This window comes from Dipodomys merriami, unplaced genomic scaffold (assembly GCF_024711535.1).
Source record: "Dipodomys merriami isolate MVZ:Mamm:240054 unplaced genomic scaffold, mDipMer1.0.p SCAF_2, whole genome shotgun sequence".
Lineage (NCBI taxonomy): Eukaryota > Metazoa > Chordata > Mammalia > Rodentia > Heteromyidae > Dipodomys > Dipodomys merriami.
In genome coordinates, this window is record NW_027203381.1 from 12838365 (window position 1) to 12854570 (window position 16206).

The window sequence follows — 16206 nt, forward strand, 5'->3', positions numbered from 1 at the left end:
AAGTGACAAACAATGTAAGTTCAGTGTAACTTTTCTTCATAAAATTATACACTTTACAGTTTGGAGAAGAGATCATTAACAGGTCCTGGGTGGGCCCCACTGGCCACGGGCAGTCCCACAGAGACGGTGATAGGTAGAAGCTAGCCATGAGCAACAGAGAATTGCAAAGAGAACTTAAAATGGAGGAGGGAGTCACAGGTCTCTGAAAGAACTGCAAAGACTTTCTGATCACAGCTAACCCCCACTGAGGTAGGAATTTGCACAGGTAAACTCAATCAGTTCTCAAACCCCAAAGGTTACTACTATTATTCTCACTTCCAGAAACTATTGACAGTGTATTTCAACAGGTTCTTAAAATGTTCTTATTTCCACGAATTACCTAAATGTAAGAGAAAAAGCCTGCAACTCTGCTTCCATTTTGTTTGTCATTGTTCTAAGCTGTTTTTTCCATGGTCATAATACCTTTATGACAAGGAACTGAAAGTACCTCTAAAAAACAGCAGTGCCTTCAGGACAGACCACCCCCAAACAAGGATAATTATCTATAATGATCAGGCTGCACTCAGAATCTGGAAGAATTATCTCATGGGACACAGACTGCTCCCCTCATGTGATGCCAACAAGAACTATTGCTCTGGAACCCAGGACTGAGCTAATGACCAGCCAGGCCGCCTTAGTAAGTGGGACTGTTAAACTATGCATGCCTTTGCTTCCTGCCCTTAACTTTTCCTATACTTAAATCTAATACTCAGCTTTGATAGGGCTGATGTGCTGTCTACCTATGGTATCATGCCAGGCATACATCTCCTTTTCCCCACCATATTTCTTTTCTAGGAAAATTCCCTATCACTTTTTATGATGGTTCTTTTTTTTTTTTTTTTTTTTTTTTGCCTGAAGACCTGAGGGAGATAGCTGACTGCCTTGCTGGTAACAACAGTATGACTGACAGTGATCACAGTGATAGTGGTCATAGTGACAGTGATCATAGTGACAGTGGTCATAGTGATAGTGGTCATAGTGACTGACAGTGGTCATAGTGACTGACAGTGATCACAGTGATAGTGGTCATAGTGACAGTGATCATAGTGACAGTGGTCATAGTGACAGTGATCATAGTGACAGTGATCATAGTGACTGACAGTGGTCATAGTGACAGTGATCATAGTGACAGTGATAATCGTGACTGACAGTGGTCATAGTGACAGTGGTCATAGTGACTTACAGTGGTCATAATGACAGTGATCATAGTGACAGTGATCATAGTGAACAGTGGTCATAGTGACAGTGATCATAGTGACAGTGATCAGAGTGACTGACAGTGATCATAGTGACAGTGGTCATAGTGACAGTGATCATAGTGAACAGTGGTCATAGTGACAGTGATCATAGTGACTGACGGTGATCATAGTGACAGTGGTCATAGTGACTGACAGTGATCATAGTGACTGATAGTGGTCATAGTGAACAGTGGTCATAGTAACAGTGATCATAGTGACTGACAGTGATCATAGTGACAGTGGTCATAGTGACAGCGATCATAGTGAACAGTGATCATAGTGAACAGTGGTCATAGTGACAGTGATCATAGTGACAGTGATCATAGTGAACAGCACTTTGGAATTTTACTTAAAAAAATATGATTAGAAAGAGAGGTGGAAAACTTGCTTTGCACAGGAAACTGACTATAGACTGCTAATTAAAATATTTAATAATAACCTTTCCAGCCAAAAGCAGGAATAGAATGAACGTAAAGTCTGAGTATTCTAATATTTTATTAAAAGATGCCCATTGATAAATAAAGCAAGTTCAGGATGAGAGTTAATATAAGGCTTCACCATTAATACCTATGCATGTTCCATGAATAGGAAAAACTGCTAAATAACTTCCAAGGCTAATAAAACTGCTAATTTATACATCTACACAACATCCACCCATTTGCGATGGATATAGACCAAATATATTCCTATGTGGAGCCTTACTATAACACTATATACTGGAGTCACAGGTCCAGTCTCAATCATCTATACATACTACTGTTAGGGACTACTTTCTTCTCTTCACATCACGTATACTTACAGCATGCATATTAAGGATAGTTCTGGGGCAGACACAGGCCCAATGGTTATCAGAGTAGACTCAGAGGTATATATTAAGTATTTAAAAAAATTATCATGGCTACAAGAAAAACAATTCATATAGAACCCAGACCCTGTGGACAGTGAGTCTGCACATTTTTCATGAAGAAATGGAAGAAACCTTTAAAAAAAAATTAGGACTTTATGATCCTTTCCTTTTTCCTCCCACTACTAAGTTGTATAGGAAAGATCCTTAATTGGTTCATTGTTCTTTACTAGTTTTCCAGTTAGATGTGGGTAATTAGTTAGAACACTAAGAAGGTGGGAATCAATTGACATTCAAGTCTTTATCTGTGACATGTAATAGAAAAAACAATTAGCAACTTTATGACTTACATTTTTTGTTTACAGTTGGGAGAGTCCACACTAAGCAAGTTTAGTTTTGATTACGAGTAGGTATTGGAACTTGAAACGTGTGAGTACCTTTAGTATCTCTTAACTTGACACCTCTGCTGTATTTCAGATTGGAACTATAGTAAAATATTTACCAGCTTTGTGAACAGAAATAAATACAAAAGCCCAATGGTGACTGCACAGCTGTGCTATTCAATGCACATGGACAGACACCTACAGACTCATTTCAGTACTAAATTATTAACTTGCTTTGTTTTAAAATAAGCTAAAAGGATTATCTGTGGGTCCAAACTTTCAGCTATCACACCAAATGATTCCTTTAAAAATGGGAAGATGGGGCACACTGTGAAGGTGTGCTCACCTCTTTGGCAATGGTGGTGATGAAGGCGGGTGGTCTGGCAGTGGCGATGAGGGAGAGGGCATGCCTGGCCGAGCGGGCGGAGTCAGCTGCTGGGCTCAGAGGCAGTCCCATTGTGATGCTAAGCAGGGATCGAGGAAAAAAAGGAAAAAAGAAAAGAAGCATTAGAAATATAGACTGAAAAGATTAGACACAGCTTATAATGTCAGTTCAAGGTCAATGGGAGCACTCAAACAGTTAGAATATAATGGACTTGCAACAATGAACAGTGATTAGGAGTCAGGGTGTTCTGGCATCAAACACAAAATCGAATAATTAACCGTGAAGATTGAAAACAGTATGTGCATCTGTCCAAAGTGTTAAAAACGCCTTGTTAACAAATTATCAAGAACTAGTACTGAATACATATCACAAAGCTCAAAAAGAGGCAAAGAAAAATACTACACGAAGCATTTTCAAATTTTGTTTTAAGAAAATTTCAAGGTAATGATTTGATAAGGGCACACGAACAGACTGTATTAAGGCCATGTACATGAGAGTAAAATTCATTTGTTTCTAAAGCTACCAAAAGAACTGAGAATGACAAAATTATTTTTAGTTTGCATATTTTTTTGAGTTTGACATATATTTAGCACTACTAATTTCCTGAATGCTTAGTACTTTTAGAACCAATCTAATAGGCATGCTTGCTGTTACTTAGTATTGATTAAAAAGTTCAGTTAATTGATATTAATTCTCTTTACATAAAGAAAAAGGATGCCATTGTATCATTTATAGAACATCTTTCCAAACTGAAAGAATATGAGGGTCTTCTCCTATGACAGTGTTACTGTATTCATTTCTCATTTTTGACACTCTAAAAATGAGTCTTATTTCCAAATGTGCAATATATAAAGCACCACAAAAAGATTAAACTTTAAAATGTGGCAGATGATTCTTACATAACTATAAGCAAGGATATTTTGCCATTTACCGTGGAACTAGTTGTAGTTTTTCCAGCTAAATAATCTTAATAACTGAAAAGGTATAGAAAGACAGATCAAGATTTATACTACTCCAGTGAAATAAGTCTATGTTCTTAATTCTTTTTGTATTTTTTTAGAAATTAACTTTCAGAAGTTGTACAAAGAGTTGCCATTTAACGAAGCAGTTAATGAATACAAGTTCTTCATATGTGAAAGGTTTACAGGTATCTCTGTAATTCGTTATTTTAACTTTTTGTTGAAATAAAGATGGCATTACACAGATGTTATTGTTAAAAGAGGTAAACTGATTATAGAAAATTCTGCTTGTAATTTTTGTGACTCTTGCACTGTTTAACTCTTTGATAATGTATCACGATCTCTCTGCTCTTTTCCAAACTGAGGGTAGACACAAAGCAGGAATTGGAAAAGGATGGAGAGGCTTCCTTTGATGTTTACAAGAAAAAGAAAAATGTGTGAGTGGAGAGGAAACACATATATTGAATAGAAACCAAATGCAACGCACTGGCCGAGGTCCCCCACAGGAAAGCCTGATGCGCCTGTGTCCCAGCAGGGGCTGGAAAAGGTGTTCAACAGCAGTTTCTCTTCCTTTTGCTCTTTCAAATTCAGCAAAAGAAACGTTTAGCTGAGTGTTGCTGGGGCATGGCAATAGACTGCTTCATAATTACTGTAAAATTTAGATTACCTACCCATATTTTAGGGTAAGTTAGTTAAATTTTTAAAATCTCTGCAATGTTTCCCTTCTTTCATCAATGGATGAATAGGGGGTGGTGATATTCAAAGGCCCAGACAAACCAAAATGGTATATTAACTGAATAATTCTAAACCTATATCAACTTTGAAAAGACCAATAAAATCACAAAGTATTGGAGTTGGTTGTTGACAACAAGTATGCTAGAGAGCATATGTCTCCTGGGTACCTCATCCCACATTTGGAAAGTCCAATATAAAGAAAAAAAGAATTACACACAGAGCCCACAGGCTGGAATTGGAAACAGGCTTTCCTGTGCAGTTCATCCTCTTGCATTCACCCCACAATATACAGAGAAGGATTTTACAAATGGGAATCCAGAAGGTTAAGCCAGGAACCAACACAGCAGAATCACTGTGTCTCCCCACTTACTGCTTTCCTGATTTCTCAGAAAATATTAAATGGAAACTCTGGAAATCATTGATAGATTTAAAAATTGCATGACATTTAGAGTAGCAGGATGAGATCTCATGCTGCCATACACCATACCGTCCAGGATGTGAATCATCACTTTGTTGAGGGTATTCACAAGGTATGCGCTTCCCACCCATTAGTCACTTGACTAATTAGTCACTACTAAGTTATCACCTAAGTTAGTTAACTTGCTAAGGCGTAACAGTGCCTTTGTTGAAGTAATCCTACCTCAGTGACCTAGAGCTATGTTATGAAGTTTACATCACTCACCTCGTTTCATCTCTAAGTAGGTATTGTATCCTCTCATATCACCACAGAAAGAATATAGTACAATATGATATTTTGAATCTACATAAACAGTACATTCATAATAGTATATTGTTATAATTGTTCTAGTTGATTGTTGTTGCCTTTAATCTTTTACTGTATCTTATGTGTTCATTAAACTTTATCACAGGTATATATGTATGGGGAAAATAGAATATAAAGAATTTGGTACTATCATGGTTTCAGGTATTCATTGAATGTCTTAAATGCAACCTGAGCAGTTGAAGGGGGATTAGTGTGCTATGTTTCAGGATGGCTAACCTTTGGAGAAAATAAAGGTTGGTGGAGCTCTTAAGGCTATATTAATTTCACAGTTTGCCCCTAAAATTATGTTCCTTTACTCTAAGGTTTTACTAATATTGCTCCTTGACCTGCTCCCTCTTGGTACATTCTCCTCCCAGGCTTTCAGTCAATTCCTGTTTTCCTCACAAAGTGTTCTGCAATTGCTCTCACACTCAATTACCTCATATTGAAACCAAACAACAAACAGCAAAACCCATTTATCTGGGGCTCTTACTCCTGAATCCCATTCTTCTAGGCCTTCTGTATTAGTTTTGTGTTGTGAGCTCTGTGCAGGTAAGGAGTAGAAATTCTAATCCTGTGTATCCCCCCAAAGTGCCTAGCATAGCTCTTGGACATAGTGGTAGCTTAATAGTTATGCACAAAATGAAGCTAGCTGGCAAACTCAATAGGAGAAAAAAAATCACTTAAGCCAGTTATTGGACTGCATTGACCAGGCAAGGAAGTCAAAAGAATTGATTTGGTAGTCCCAATAGACAACATCTAATTCTACATGTAGTTATCTTTAAAGTCAAGAGTGTATTGTATATGTGATATATTTTCATGTGGGATTCTTCCTAGTTGAAGTTTGCAAGGAAAGGTGTGTTTGCCTGATTCTGAAATCTGTCTATCAAACTTGAATTCACTCTCTTCTCCTACAACTTATATGGCTGTGAGGCAGATCATTTGCTTTACACTTACGGGATGGGTCTATGGTTTCAGTCTTTACTCAGAAGAAATCAGACCTGACAGAATTCTGTTTTACTTAACATTTCATTTACATATCCAATTTGAATACTAAAGATGATGATATTATAAATAAAATACGTGAATAGAAAAATAGTATACTCAGGCTGAGCTCACTTCTCATGAGAACTCATTAATCCAGCTCTAAAGCTTGCTCTATCATGATGAAAGCATTTTGAAAGTTACCTTCAGTGCAATGTCACCATCTAAAATTGTCAGACTTCATTATCTATCAAATTAAAAAATACTGAAGGGATATATTCAGGGTGCAAACACTTAGGTGTTCACCAAATATGTAAATCATGGTCAAAAATAACAGGGAACTGAAAAGCAGCCCTTATCAAACACAAAGAAAGCTAAAAATCCTATTCCTTCCTAGTAAAATAGGTATGTCAGTATTTGCTCTTGACTGAGTAAGGAATCTGAAATTCCTGTCAGGTTCATTTTTTAAACTGAAGATAAAAATTCTTCCTCCTCTGAGTACATAGCTTTTAGGCCAATTTCCTATATGCTATATATGCCCACAGGGAAGAAAATTATGATAAATTATTTAGATGAATTCCTGAAATTATGAATTTCCTATTATAAATAAATTTCCTAAGAACAGGGGGGAAAATCTCTCTATTCAGAAAGCATGTTAGGATTGAATGATGTGTTCCTTTCTCTACTCCCTATCACTCAAATTTAAAAGACAGGGTTGAGGTTTAAGTTAAAACGTTAAATTGTCTTCTCTAACTCCATATAGTTCACAACGACTATTTCTAATGTATGGAATGTGTCTTGTATGATATCAAAGCATGTGTGGTTAACAGCAACTGTGTTTCTTACTAAAGTTTGCTAAGCTGTGACAATCCCCTAAAAGCACTGGGCTTTCTGTGACTCACTAATGTCCCTCAGCTGTGGCAGCACGTGACGAGTGTCTGGCCCACAGCAGCTAGGCAGCACTACTCTGCTGCTGCTCCCCTTCACAATACAAGGTCCTGCACCATAAACTAGGCAAATAATCCAGATCACAGATCACAATCAAGTAACATGTAAATCTAGCCTTCTAACATCACAAAGATTCTCTCCCATGTCAAACATTGAATCTACATGTGGATAACGAGATAGATCTAACAAAATAAAGGTCTTATAAGATACTGTGTGTTTCCCTGTTACCATTATTAGATAAGAATGGTTCAATTCACGATTTTATGAAGTGTAGCCTTCATTTTCTATTAAATAGTCTACCATGAGTGAGAAGCCCAATCTTATTAGAAAAAAAATTCCTCATAAAGGATTCTACCTGTGGATCACTTGCCATAAGTTAATGATGAGAGCTACAAATAGGGTCTGAGTCCTGCAAACTGCCTCTGTTCTTAGGGCGTACAAGTGACCTCAGATAAGTTGTCTAATCTCTCTAAACTTTCTTTGAACTTAGTAGCTGATTCAGGACATTGGGTCAGATGCTGCTGGAGAAGATTTGCACTTCTAAAATTCTAAGAGTTTATTCCAGCGTTTAGTGTATGCAAATCACTTACTTGCCAGCTGTTATGAACAAATAAAAACCTATTTCAGGGCCCAAGCAAAGGGTTTATTGACATTTAAATAAAGCGTTTAATTTCTAGAACATATAAGCCCTTGATGAGGACAATTTCATTAACCATATTTCAAAAAAATCTGTACGTACCCTGGAATTTTTTAGATGGTTTATGTCCTGTTAATAAGAGTTTGAAGGCAAGATAGCAGGCTGTTGTGGGATTTGGCTTTTGGAATGTGAGTTTGGATCCTATAATATTACTGTGGACAAGGGACTGCTGGTATACCTCTAGATTCATATTGTTGTAGCTACAGAATGAGGCAATCATATGCCTATAGCCTTGGCCTTCAGAATAACCAGAGAATTAAACTGAAACCCATGGGCTTCATTTAACAGGACGACTGAACCTTATACCTCTAGACATCACCAGGTAGGTACTTGGTAGGTGTTACTCCTTTGTAACAACCTATTGCTAAAGCTAAAGTTCAAACAAGTTCTTTCTCTGACCTTCATTCTATTGTTTTGTATGAAAACATTCCAGTTTCTGCAAGGAATTAATGAATCAAACTCCTAAGGATACTGTACCTGTTCACTTGCCACCTGCTTGAGGTACTACTTACCACCTTGTGGACACACTGAGCTTTCCTGTCTCTGTTCTTGTTTATCCCCTAATCTTCTCATAATCATTCAAGTGAGTGAATGCTTCAGGTAAAATTGTTCCTTGAGTATCTTCTGGTTACCCACGAGGCCTTGAATGCCTGTCCCTCTTACTTTGTGTCACTAATATTTTTGGACATATTTTAACTTTCTTGTAGCACATGGTTAGTAGTGGTACATGCCTGTAATCACAGTAATCACAGTTTTCAGAAGACAAAGACAGAGGCAGAGGCAGAGACAGGAGGATCAAAAGTCTGAGGCTTGCTTGACCTACACAGTGAGACCTGTCTAAGAAAAACTACTAAACACAAAAAAGACTGTGAGTGTCCTAGAGATAAATCTTTGATTCTACTACCTCCCTTTTACCTATTAACTGCTCAAAAAAGTAATTATTTCATTAATAGCCTAGGTTTAAAATTCAGCAAAAAAACTGAAAACATTAGAAAAAAATGACATTGTGATTTCATATGTAAAAGTGTGAGTCATTCACAGTTCAATAATAAAGGAGTTACCAATTCTGGAAAAATATCCCATTAACCTTGTGGCATCTGCAGTCTTTCAGGAGACCTATCGGGTGTCAGCTCTGCCCGGGGAGGTGGGTACATGGGAGAGGCAGGAAGGAACTGCTGTGGTAGAGGTGCTCTAGAATGAGGACTGAGCTGGTTGCCCATCCCTAAAACGACGCACAAACACAAGAATGGGAATAAATACTTCCTACATCCCCCCACCTTTTTTTGATAAATGTGAAGTAAATTTTTAAAAACACCAGCCTAACAAAAAAGCTTCTTCCTACAGCAAGCTTAACATCACAGATACAAGCAAAGCAGCTGAGCACGGTTATTGTGTACACAGTAAATCAGCCGCAAAAAGGGGCAGCGCAGCAGGGCACCAGGAGTGTGAGATGCACACTTAACCCCTGAACACACTGCCGCTCCATTTCTCCCCATTCCAGGCCTCTGCAGTCTGTGTTAAGTGTGCCAGGGATATAACAGGCCATTTTCAATCTAAATCTTGTTACAGATTAATAAGCAAACATTTTCTTGCTTATTATATAATTTATCATGATGAAAATTACATTGGATTCCTCAAGGCTACATGCTGATACACTCATTTATTCAGAGCTGTGTGGAGCAAGTCATACTAATCTTCATGACAGAAAGGATGTAATAGCAAGATTTAAATTACCTACTGAAAACTACAATATTTGTGTCTGTCCACATGCTACATGTACACAAAATGTAAGTGCATCTTTATTTTGCTGACAAAGGCTTGATGTCATTTTATTAAAAAATACAATTGTAGGGCTGGGAAGGTGGCTCAGTGGTAGAGTGCTTGCCTTGCATGCATGAGGCCCTGGGTTCGATTCCTCAGCACCACATAAGCAGAAAAAGCTGGAAGTGGCGCTGTGGCTCAAATGGTAGAGCTCTAGCCTAGAGCTGAAGAGCTGAGGGACAGTGCCCAGGCCCAGAGTCAGGCCCCACGACTGACAAACAAACAATTGTAAATACTAAAATAAAAACCTTGCTCTTCTCCAGGTAATAAATTAAAATGTTGAAATTTGATTTATCTTTGAACAAGCTAGATGTAAACAAAATGGTGGACAATCAAACAGGTGAAATTCTTCTCAAAATAAACTAAGAGAGCTGTATGAACACAGCCAGCTTTGGTCTCCTTGAAGGGCACACAGAGCAAATGCAGCCGGGGGAGGCTGAGATGTGAGAACATACTCCAAAAGCTATCCTCAAAGGCCAGTGCCTACTGCCACCAATGCATGAGCTCATCCCTCTAATTGTTGACGGCAGCGGAGAACCATCCAACCTCCTAAATCCAGCAACTATCTTGAATGAGCCGAATCGCTCATTCTAGAAATGGGTTCACAAGCTCTTGATACGTTGAACCCAGGAACATTAGCATCAGCACCCACCTGGCCACCACAGAGAAACATTGTAAGATGTGCTATTTCTAAATACTTTTCCAATGCAAATTCATTTATCACTGATCTTATGAGACAAATACTTTCACCCTAACCATTCAGCCAGAGAGACAGAAGCAAAGACAAAGAAGCATGGTGATATTATAAGAGGTAAAAGGTGAAGGTAGCTGCTTATGTTTGAAGAGCAAACAGGCAAATACACAATCTACAGACAAAGCCACAGTATTCCATTCTAGCCTTCAGTTGATCCTCTAGCTCACACTTCATGAGCATAAAGCAGACCGTAGAAAAACAACAGGCCGATGCATGCCGGCACTTGGGGGAACTGTGGCATACAGCATTGTGACCAGAAGAAAACAGCAGTAAACATCAGTTTTATAACTGGTTAACATGGCAATAATAAAATATCATGCACTGAGAAAATCAAAGAGGTGGTAATATTTTCATAAAAGAAGTCATCATGGGATAGCTGGAGAATTTCTATCAGTTCTTTTCCCACTAGGATGACCATGTTTAAAAAGGTAAGTATTACACAGGATGACCCACTGCAACTATGATACTCATAAGACACACTGGAAAGGAACTTCTGGAGTGGCAGGGATAAAGTGGGGAGGGAAGGGATAGTAGGAGCAAAACAAAGGAGGGGGTAACAATATTCAACAAGAAATGTACTCATTGCCTTACTCATATAACTGTAACCCCCCTGTATAGCATCTTTACAATAAAATAAAATTTTGAAAAGCATGAAAAAGAGAAAAGTATTGACAAGGCTGAGCAGAAAGTGGAACTCTTGTACATTGCTGGTGGAAATTAAATACATGTTGTAACTAATGTGATAAGTTTGATGGCTCCTTGAAGAGTTGAATACAAAAATCATCATAGGACCAGTAATTCTACTCAGAAAAATGAAAATAGGCGTTTAAATTAAAAAATATGGAAACATGAATGCCCACGGCAGCTTTATTCACAACAGCTAAGAAATGTAAACAAACTATGTCTACAATAGATAAGCAATGTGTGGTATAACTAGAGATGGTGGAATGCTATTCAGCTATAAAAGGAAATGAAGCACAGATACATGATGCAGTATAGTTGGACTTTGTAAGCATAATGCTAGTAAAAGAAATTAAATTATAAAAGACCACAGGATGCATGATTCCATTTATGTGGAAGATCTGGAATAGAAAAACTCAAACAGAAAGCATGATTTCATTTATGTGGAAGATCTGGAATAGAAAAACTCAAACAGAAAGCAGATCAGTGGTTGCCAAGGACTAGTGCTTAGTGGGCACAGAGCATCTACTTGGGGCAACCACTATTGGAAATTAGATATGGGTGATGGCTATAGAGTGTTGTGAATATACTCAATAGTTAGAGTGGCCAACCTCATTTTATATGTGTAAAACACAGAAGGAGAGGAAGGGGGGAGGGAAGAAAGCAGGGAGAAAGGAAGGGAGATAAGAAGGGAGAAAGGAAGGGAATGGAAGGGAAGAAAAGGAAGGTAGGGTAGGGAAGAGGAAGGAAGGAAAGGGGGAGGGGAGGCTGAATCAGAAAAGAACAGGAATCAGGAGGCTGAGTTTTCTTTTTATTTTTTTTGGGTCCAGTTGTGGGGCCTGAACTCTGGGCCTGGGTGCTGTCCCTCAGCTCTTCAGCTCAAGGCTAGCACTCTACCACTTGAGCCACAGCGCCACTCCTGGCTTTTTTCTTTGTGCTTATGTGGTGCTGAAGAATCGAACCCAGGGCCTCATGCATGCAAGCAAGCGCTCTACCACTGAGCCACCTTCCCAGCCCCAGTAGGCTGAGTTTTCAAACCAACACTAAAGCACCTCTACCACCCACAGGGCCTTTTGTACGCATCACTTCTTTAGCAGCTCCCACCACTGATTTTCCTCTTCCATTATTTTTCCTTATTGCTTCTCAGGATCACTGTTCTATCCTTTTTATAACTGGTCATTTACCGTGCACCACTGTACTCCAATAAAGTTCACTTAAAAACTTGTACAAGTGGGCTGGGAAGGTGGCTCAGTGGTAAAGCGCTTGCCTTGCATGCTTGAGGCCCTGGGTTCGATTCCTCAGCACCCATAAGCAAAAAAAAAAGCCAGAAGTGGCGCTGTGGCTCAAGTGGTAAAGTGCTAGCCTTGAGCTGAAGAGCTGAGGGGCAGCGCCCAGGCCCAGAGTTCAGGCCCCACGACCGGACCCCCAAAAAAACAAAAAAACAAACAAAAAACAAAACCTTGTATAATTATGGAGGAGTAATTCTTCATACTATCCAGTCATATCTTCTACTAGTGAAATATGTTTGAATATGTATCATGGCAGTATGTCATTTTCTTTATAACCAATATATTTACACAATTTTTAGCTGGCAATGTCTCAAGGTACCATAAATAGAGCTTGAGAGCTATCACAGATTGAGTCACAGCTAACGATTATATTGAAATTACAGAAACCTGCTTTTTTTCATTATCTTTATCCAAAATTGCCAATATTAAGATAGTAAATACAACTTGTTAAAAGTAAAAGATGACCTATACCACAGCGACTCTCACCCTCATTCACTGGAATCAGCACTTACTTGGCAAGTTGTTTCTCAGCATCTGCGCAGAGTTCTAGAAGTCCCATGAGAACAGCAGACACATCCATGTAAGGCTCCCACACTGTGAATCCTCTCCCAATCAGGTCGATGGCTGTTCTCCGGATGGTGCTGTGTGGGGGAAGTTTGGGGCTTGGAGGCTGGAGCAGAAGAAACGTCAGGGCCTTGCCTAAAATTACAAAAGAAGATGCAGAGGAATAAAGGAAATTATATTTTGGTGATGACTTCTCTGCTGGCCAAAGGGTTTTGGACAATAAAACCATAAAAACAATCTTGATCCTACATGGTTTGTTCAGCCATTCACTTTCAAGAATGAAGAATAGAAACTTTTATACAATATTCTGCAGTGTTCAATTACAAATAACTGGATATAAACTTGTGTAACTTCAAAACATGGTGAATGATCCTAACTTCCAAATATTTGTTTTTGTTCCCTCATCAGAACCTACAAAATGGAGATGGTTTCAAATATTGTTACATGGTATTTCTTAATCTTTCTGCGGAATCGAACACAGTTCACATGAAAGATGCTTCCATCAGTAGCACCTCTCATTGAGAAGTAATGTTGGGATGAGGGATGGAGAAAGTACCATGTGTAGCATAGTCTTCCTCCCTAGGAACCTATGTTCTTCCACAGTCTGTAGTATATACAGATATGTTACAATGACGTGAGGGCAGAGTTAAGTTCTTTATACAGGTTTATTAAACAAATGTAAAACTAGCACAATGCAACTTTAAGCTGTTGTAATGATCTAGATTAATTAACATGTACTCTTAATATGTAGAAGATTATGCTGACAGTTTGTATATATGCAGGTCTAATGGTTATTATCAGCTAAGGCCCACTGACTTAAAAGACATTTTGACATTCAAAAATAAATCAGATGGAACTTAGGAGTTTTCATTTTTAAAGGGAAGAAAGGAAGCAAATTATAAATCATAGAAGATATGGTACACCAAGTAAGCAGAATACAAGTTTCAGGTTGATGACAGACAGTTAACCACATGTTCCTAGCTTTAGGGAGCTAGCAGACAGCTACTCGTCATGCTTCCATTTCTTTGTCTATAAAATGGTGATGTTAGGTAGCTCTCATGGAGTCTGAGTATGAACAAGTTCATGCCCACAGAGGAGGAGCGCGGAGTGCTCAAAAACATGACATAAGCCTGGTGCATGTGGCTCATGCCTGTAATCATAGCTACTCAAGAAGCTGAGCTCTAACTATAGCAATTGGAAGCCAGCCTGAGCAGGAAAGGCCATGAGACTCTCAACTCTAACTAAGCACTGAAAAGCCAGAAGTGGAACTGTGGCTTAGGTGATAGTGTGCAAGATTTAAGCAAAACAGCTCAGGGACAGCTCCCAGGCCATGAGTTCAAACTTCAAAACCAGCATAATACACAAAAAATGATAGATGGGGTTCATAAATAACATGTTGAACTTGCCTGTTTTCTAAATTATAAGAATGAAATATACATCCTAGTTAAATATATCCAACAAATAGAGTCATTTGATCATTTTATCTTATAAACAATTGTTAAGGAGAATGTGTTGAAACAGAAGAGAAGTAAAGGGCACTGTGAAAACCAGAATCTAGCTATGTACTGTATACTGGTGGTCTGAATCTCTTCTCAGTTGTAAAACCCTTTAAGAATCTGTTAGATGCTACCAGTCCTTTCCTCAAGAAAATGTCGACATACACATATCCACCAAATTCTGTAGAAAAATTTCAAGGAAGCCATAACCCTAGGTTAATGATTCATGTAGTAAACAAAAAGGGTTCATATATAAGATCTCTGAGAAAACACCATGAGATTCATGCTTCATATGTGGATAAATTTAACTAGACTGGGACATGGCTCAAGTCGTAGGGCACCTGCCTAGAAAGCATAAGGCTCTGAGTTGAATCCCTAGTACCATAAATTAATTAATTTTACCTTCAAATGTAACCATGCAAGTATAATAGTAAACTTTTATAAGAGTAGCCCATTAGTTCTCTACTTCCTGTCTGCTCTTATGTTTCCTTTTTACATATATTTAAATTTGAGCATTTCTATGCATTTCTCTATTCCTCTGTATGTCAGCTCCTTGAGTGGAGACACTGTTTTACATAACTTCACATTGTTCAAACCATGGAGCACAGTGCTTTGCTTACACTATGGACTGAATGCAGAAAATAGATCTGTCATTGTAGTATGGACATGTCTAATACTGCGCCCTGCCCCAGTTTGTCAGAATGATATTACAAAATGTCAAGAAACCTGCCGCTTTCCCCTTTGTTTTTCAGCAAGTTGTAAGAGCTGCAGAGAAACTGCACCTGCTGTTCTCTGTAGACCCCTGAAGCCCCAGCAGCAAGGCCTCCAATCTAAGCACTAGGGCTCCCCGGAGGTAGATTCTTAGTAAGTAATATGGTAGAGGGGAAGTGAAGTTTCCTCAGTACAATGTTTTATAGCATTTCAATCATCATTTTCCTCCACTGCCCTCTACTGTTTCGGTATTCATTACAGGTAGGAGTGATCTGGCAATACTCGGGGCCTTGCTAGTTTTTAGGGCCTCTGTGTTAGCAACTCTGGAGGCAGCTTCCTCACTACTCTGACAGTTTGTTCCTGAGAACAAAAATAAATAGCCAATGGCTGACTTTTTGGGGTTTCCCATTATTGCTCTGATGCAGTTGGAAGGGTGTGGGGGAGGTGATCATTTGCCCTGATGAAGTGACCAAAAAGGGAATCAGTAGGGACAGCCGGAAGGTTTCTGTGCACATGTGACGGCGGCCGAAGGCGAGGATCTCACCTGGCAGGAAACATAGCCTCCCCCGGCTTGCCTTAACTCATCTATTTCACTCAGTGACCTCATAAGTAAAATGCTCCTACAGCAGCCTTCCTTTTTTGGCTCATATTAGTCTCCAGATAACATAAAGCAAACATCCGCACCATCCTGGCAGGACAGTTTTACAGCTCTGGCAGGCCATGTGGAGGGCATCAATGTAGAAAAGAGAAAAATGGCCAACTTTACACATGGCTTTTAAGTCTATTAGGAAGAGTATGTTTTCTTTCCAACAAGCTATTTTAGAATTATAAAGACATACCAATGTTAAAATTCTAATCTGTCTCTGACAACTCATCCTAAACAAAACATGTAAATAGAACACGTTCCAAAGCTGT

At 38.8% G+C, this 16206-nt stretch overlaps 1 protein-coding gene across 3 annotated transcripts in view; it reads right to left on the bottom strand.

The window, feature by feature from the left end:
• Positions 1 to 16206, bottom strand: part of Wdr7 (WD repeat domain 7) — a 284441-nt gene that overhangs the window by 82970 nt on the left and 185265 nt on the right. For all 3 annotated transcript variants that reach the window (XM_070029069.1, XM_070029067.1, XM_070029068.1), the window contains 2 exons: positions 13033 to 13219; positions 2851 to 2968 (listed from right to left, as the gene is read on the bottom strand). In XM_070029069.1, coding sequence (XP_069885170.1) covers positions 2851 to 2968; positions 13033 to 13219 — 305 coding nt within the window. The remainder of the gene's footprint in view (positions 1 to 2850; positions 2969 to 13032; positions 13220 to 16206) is intronic.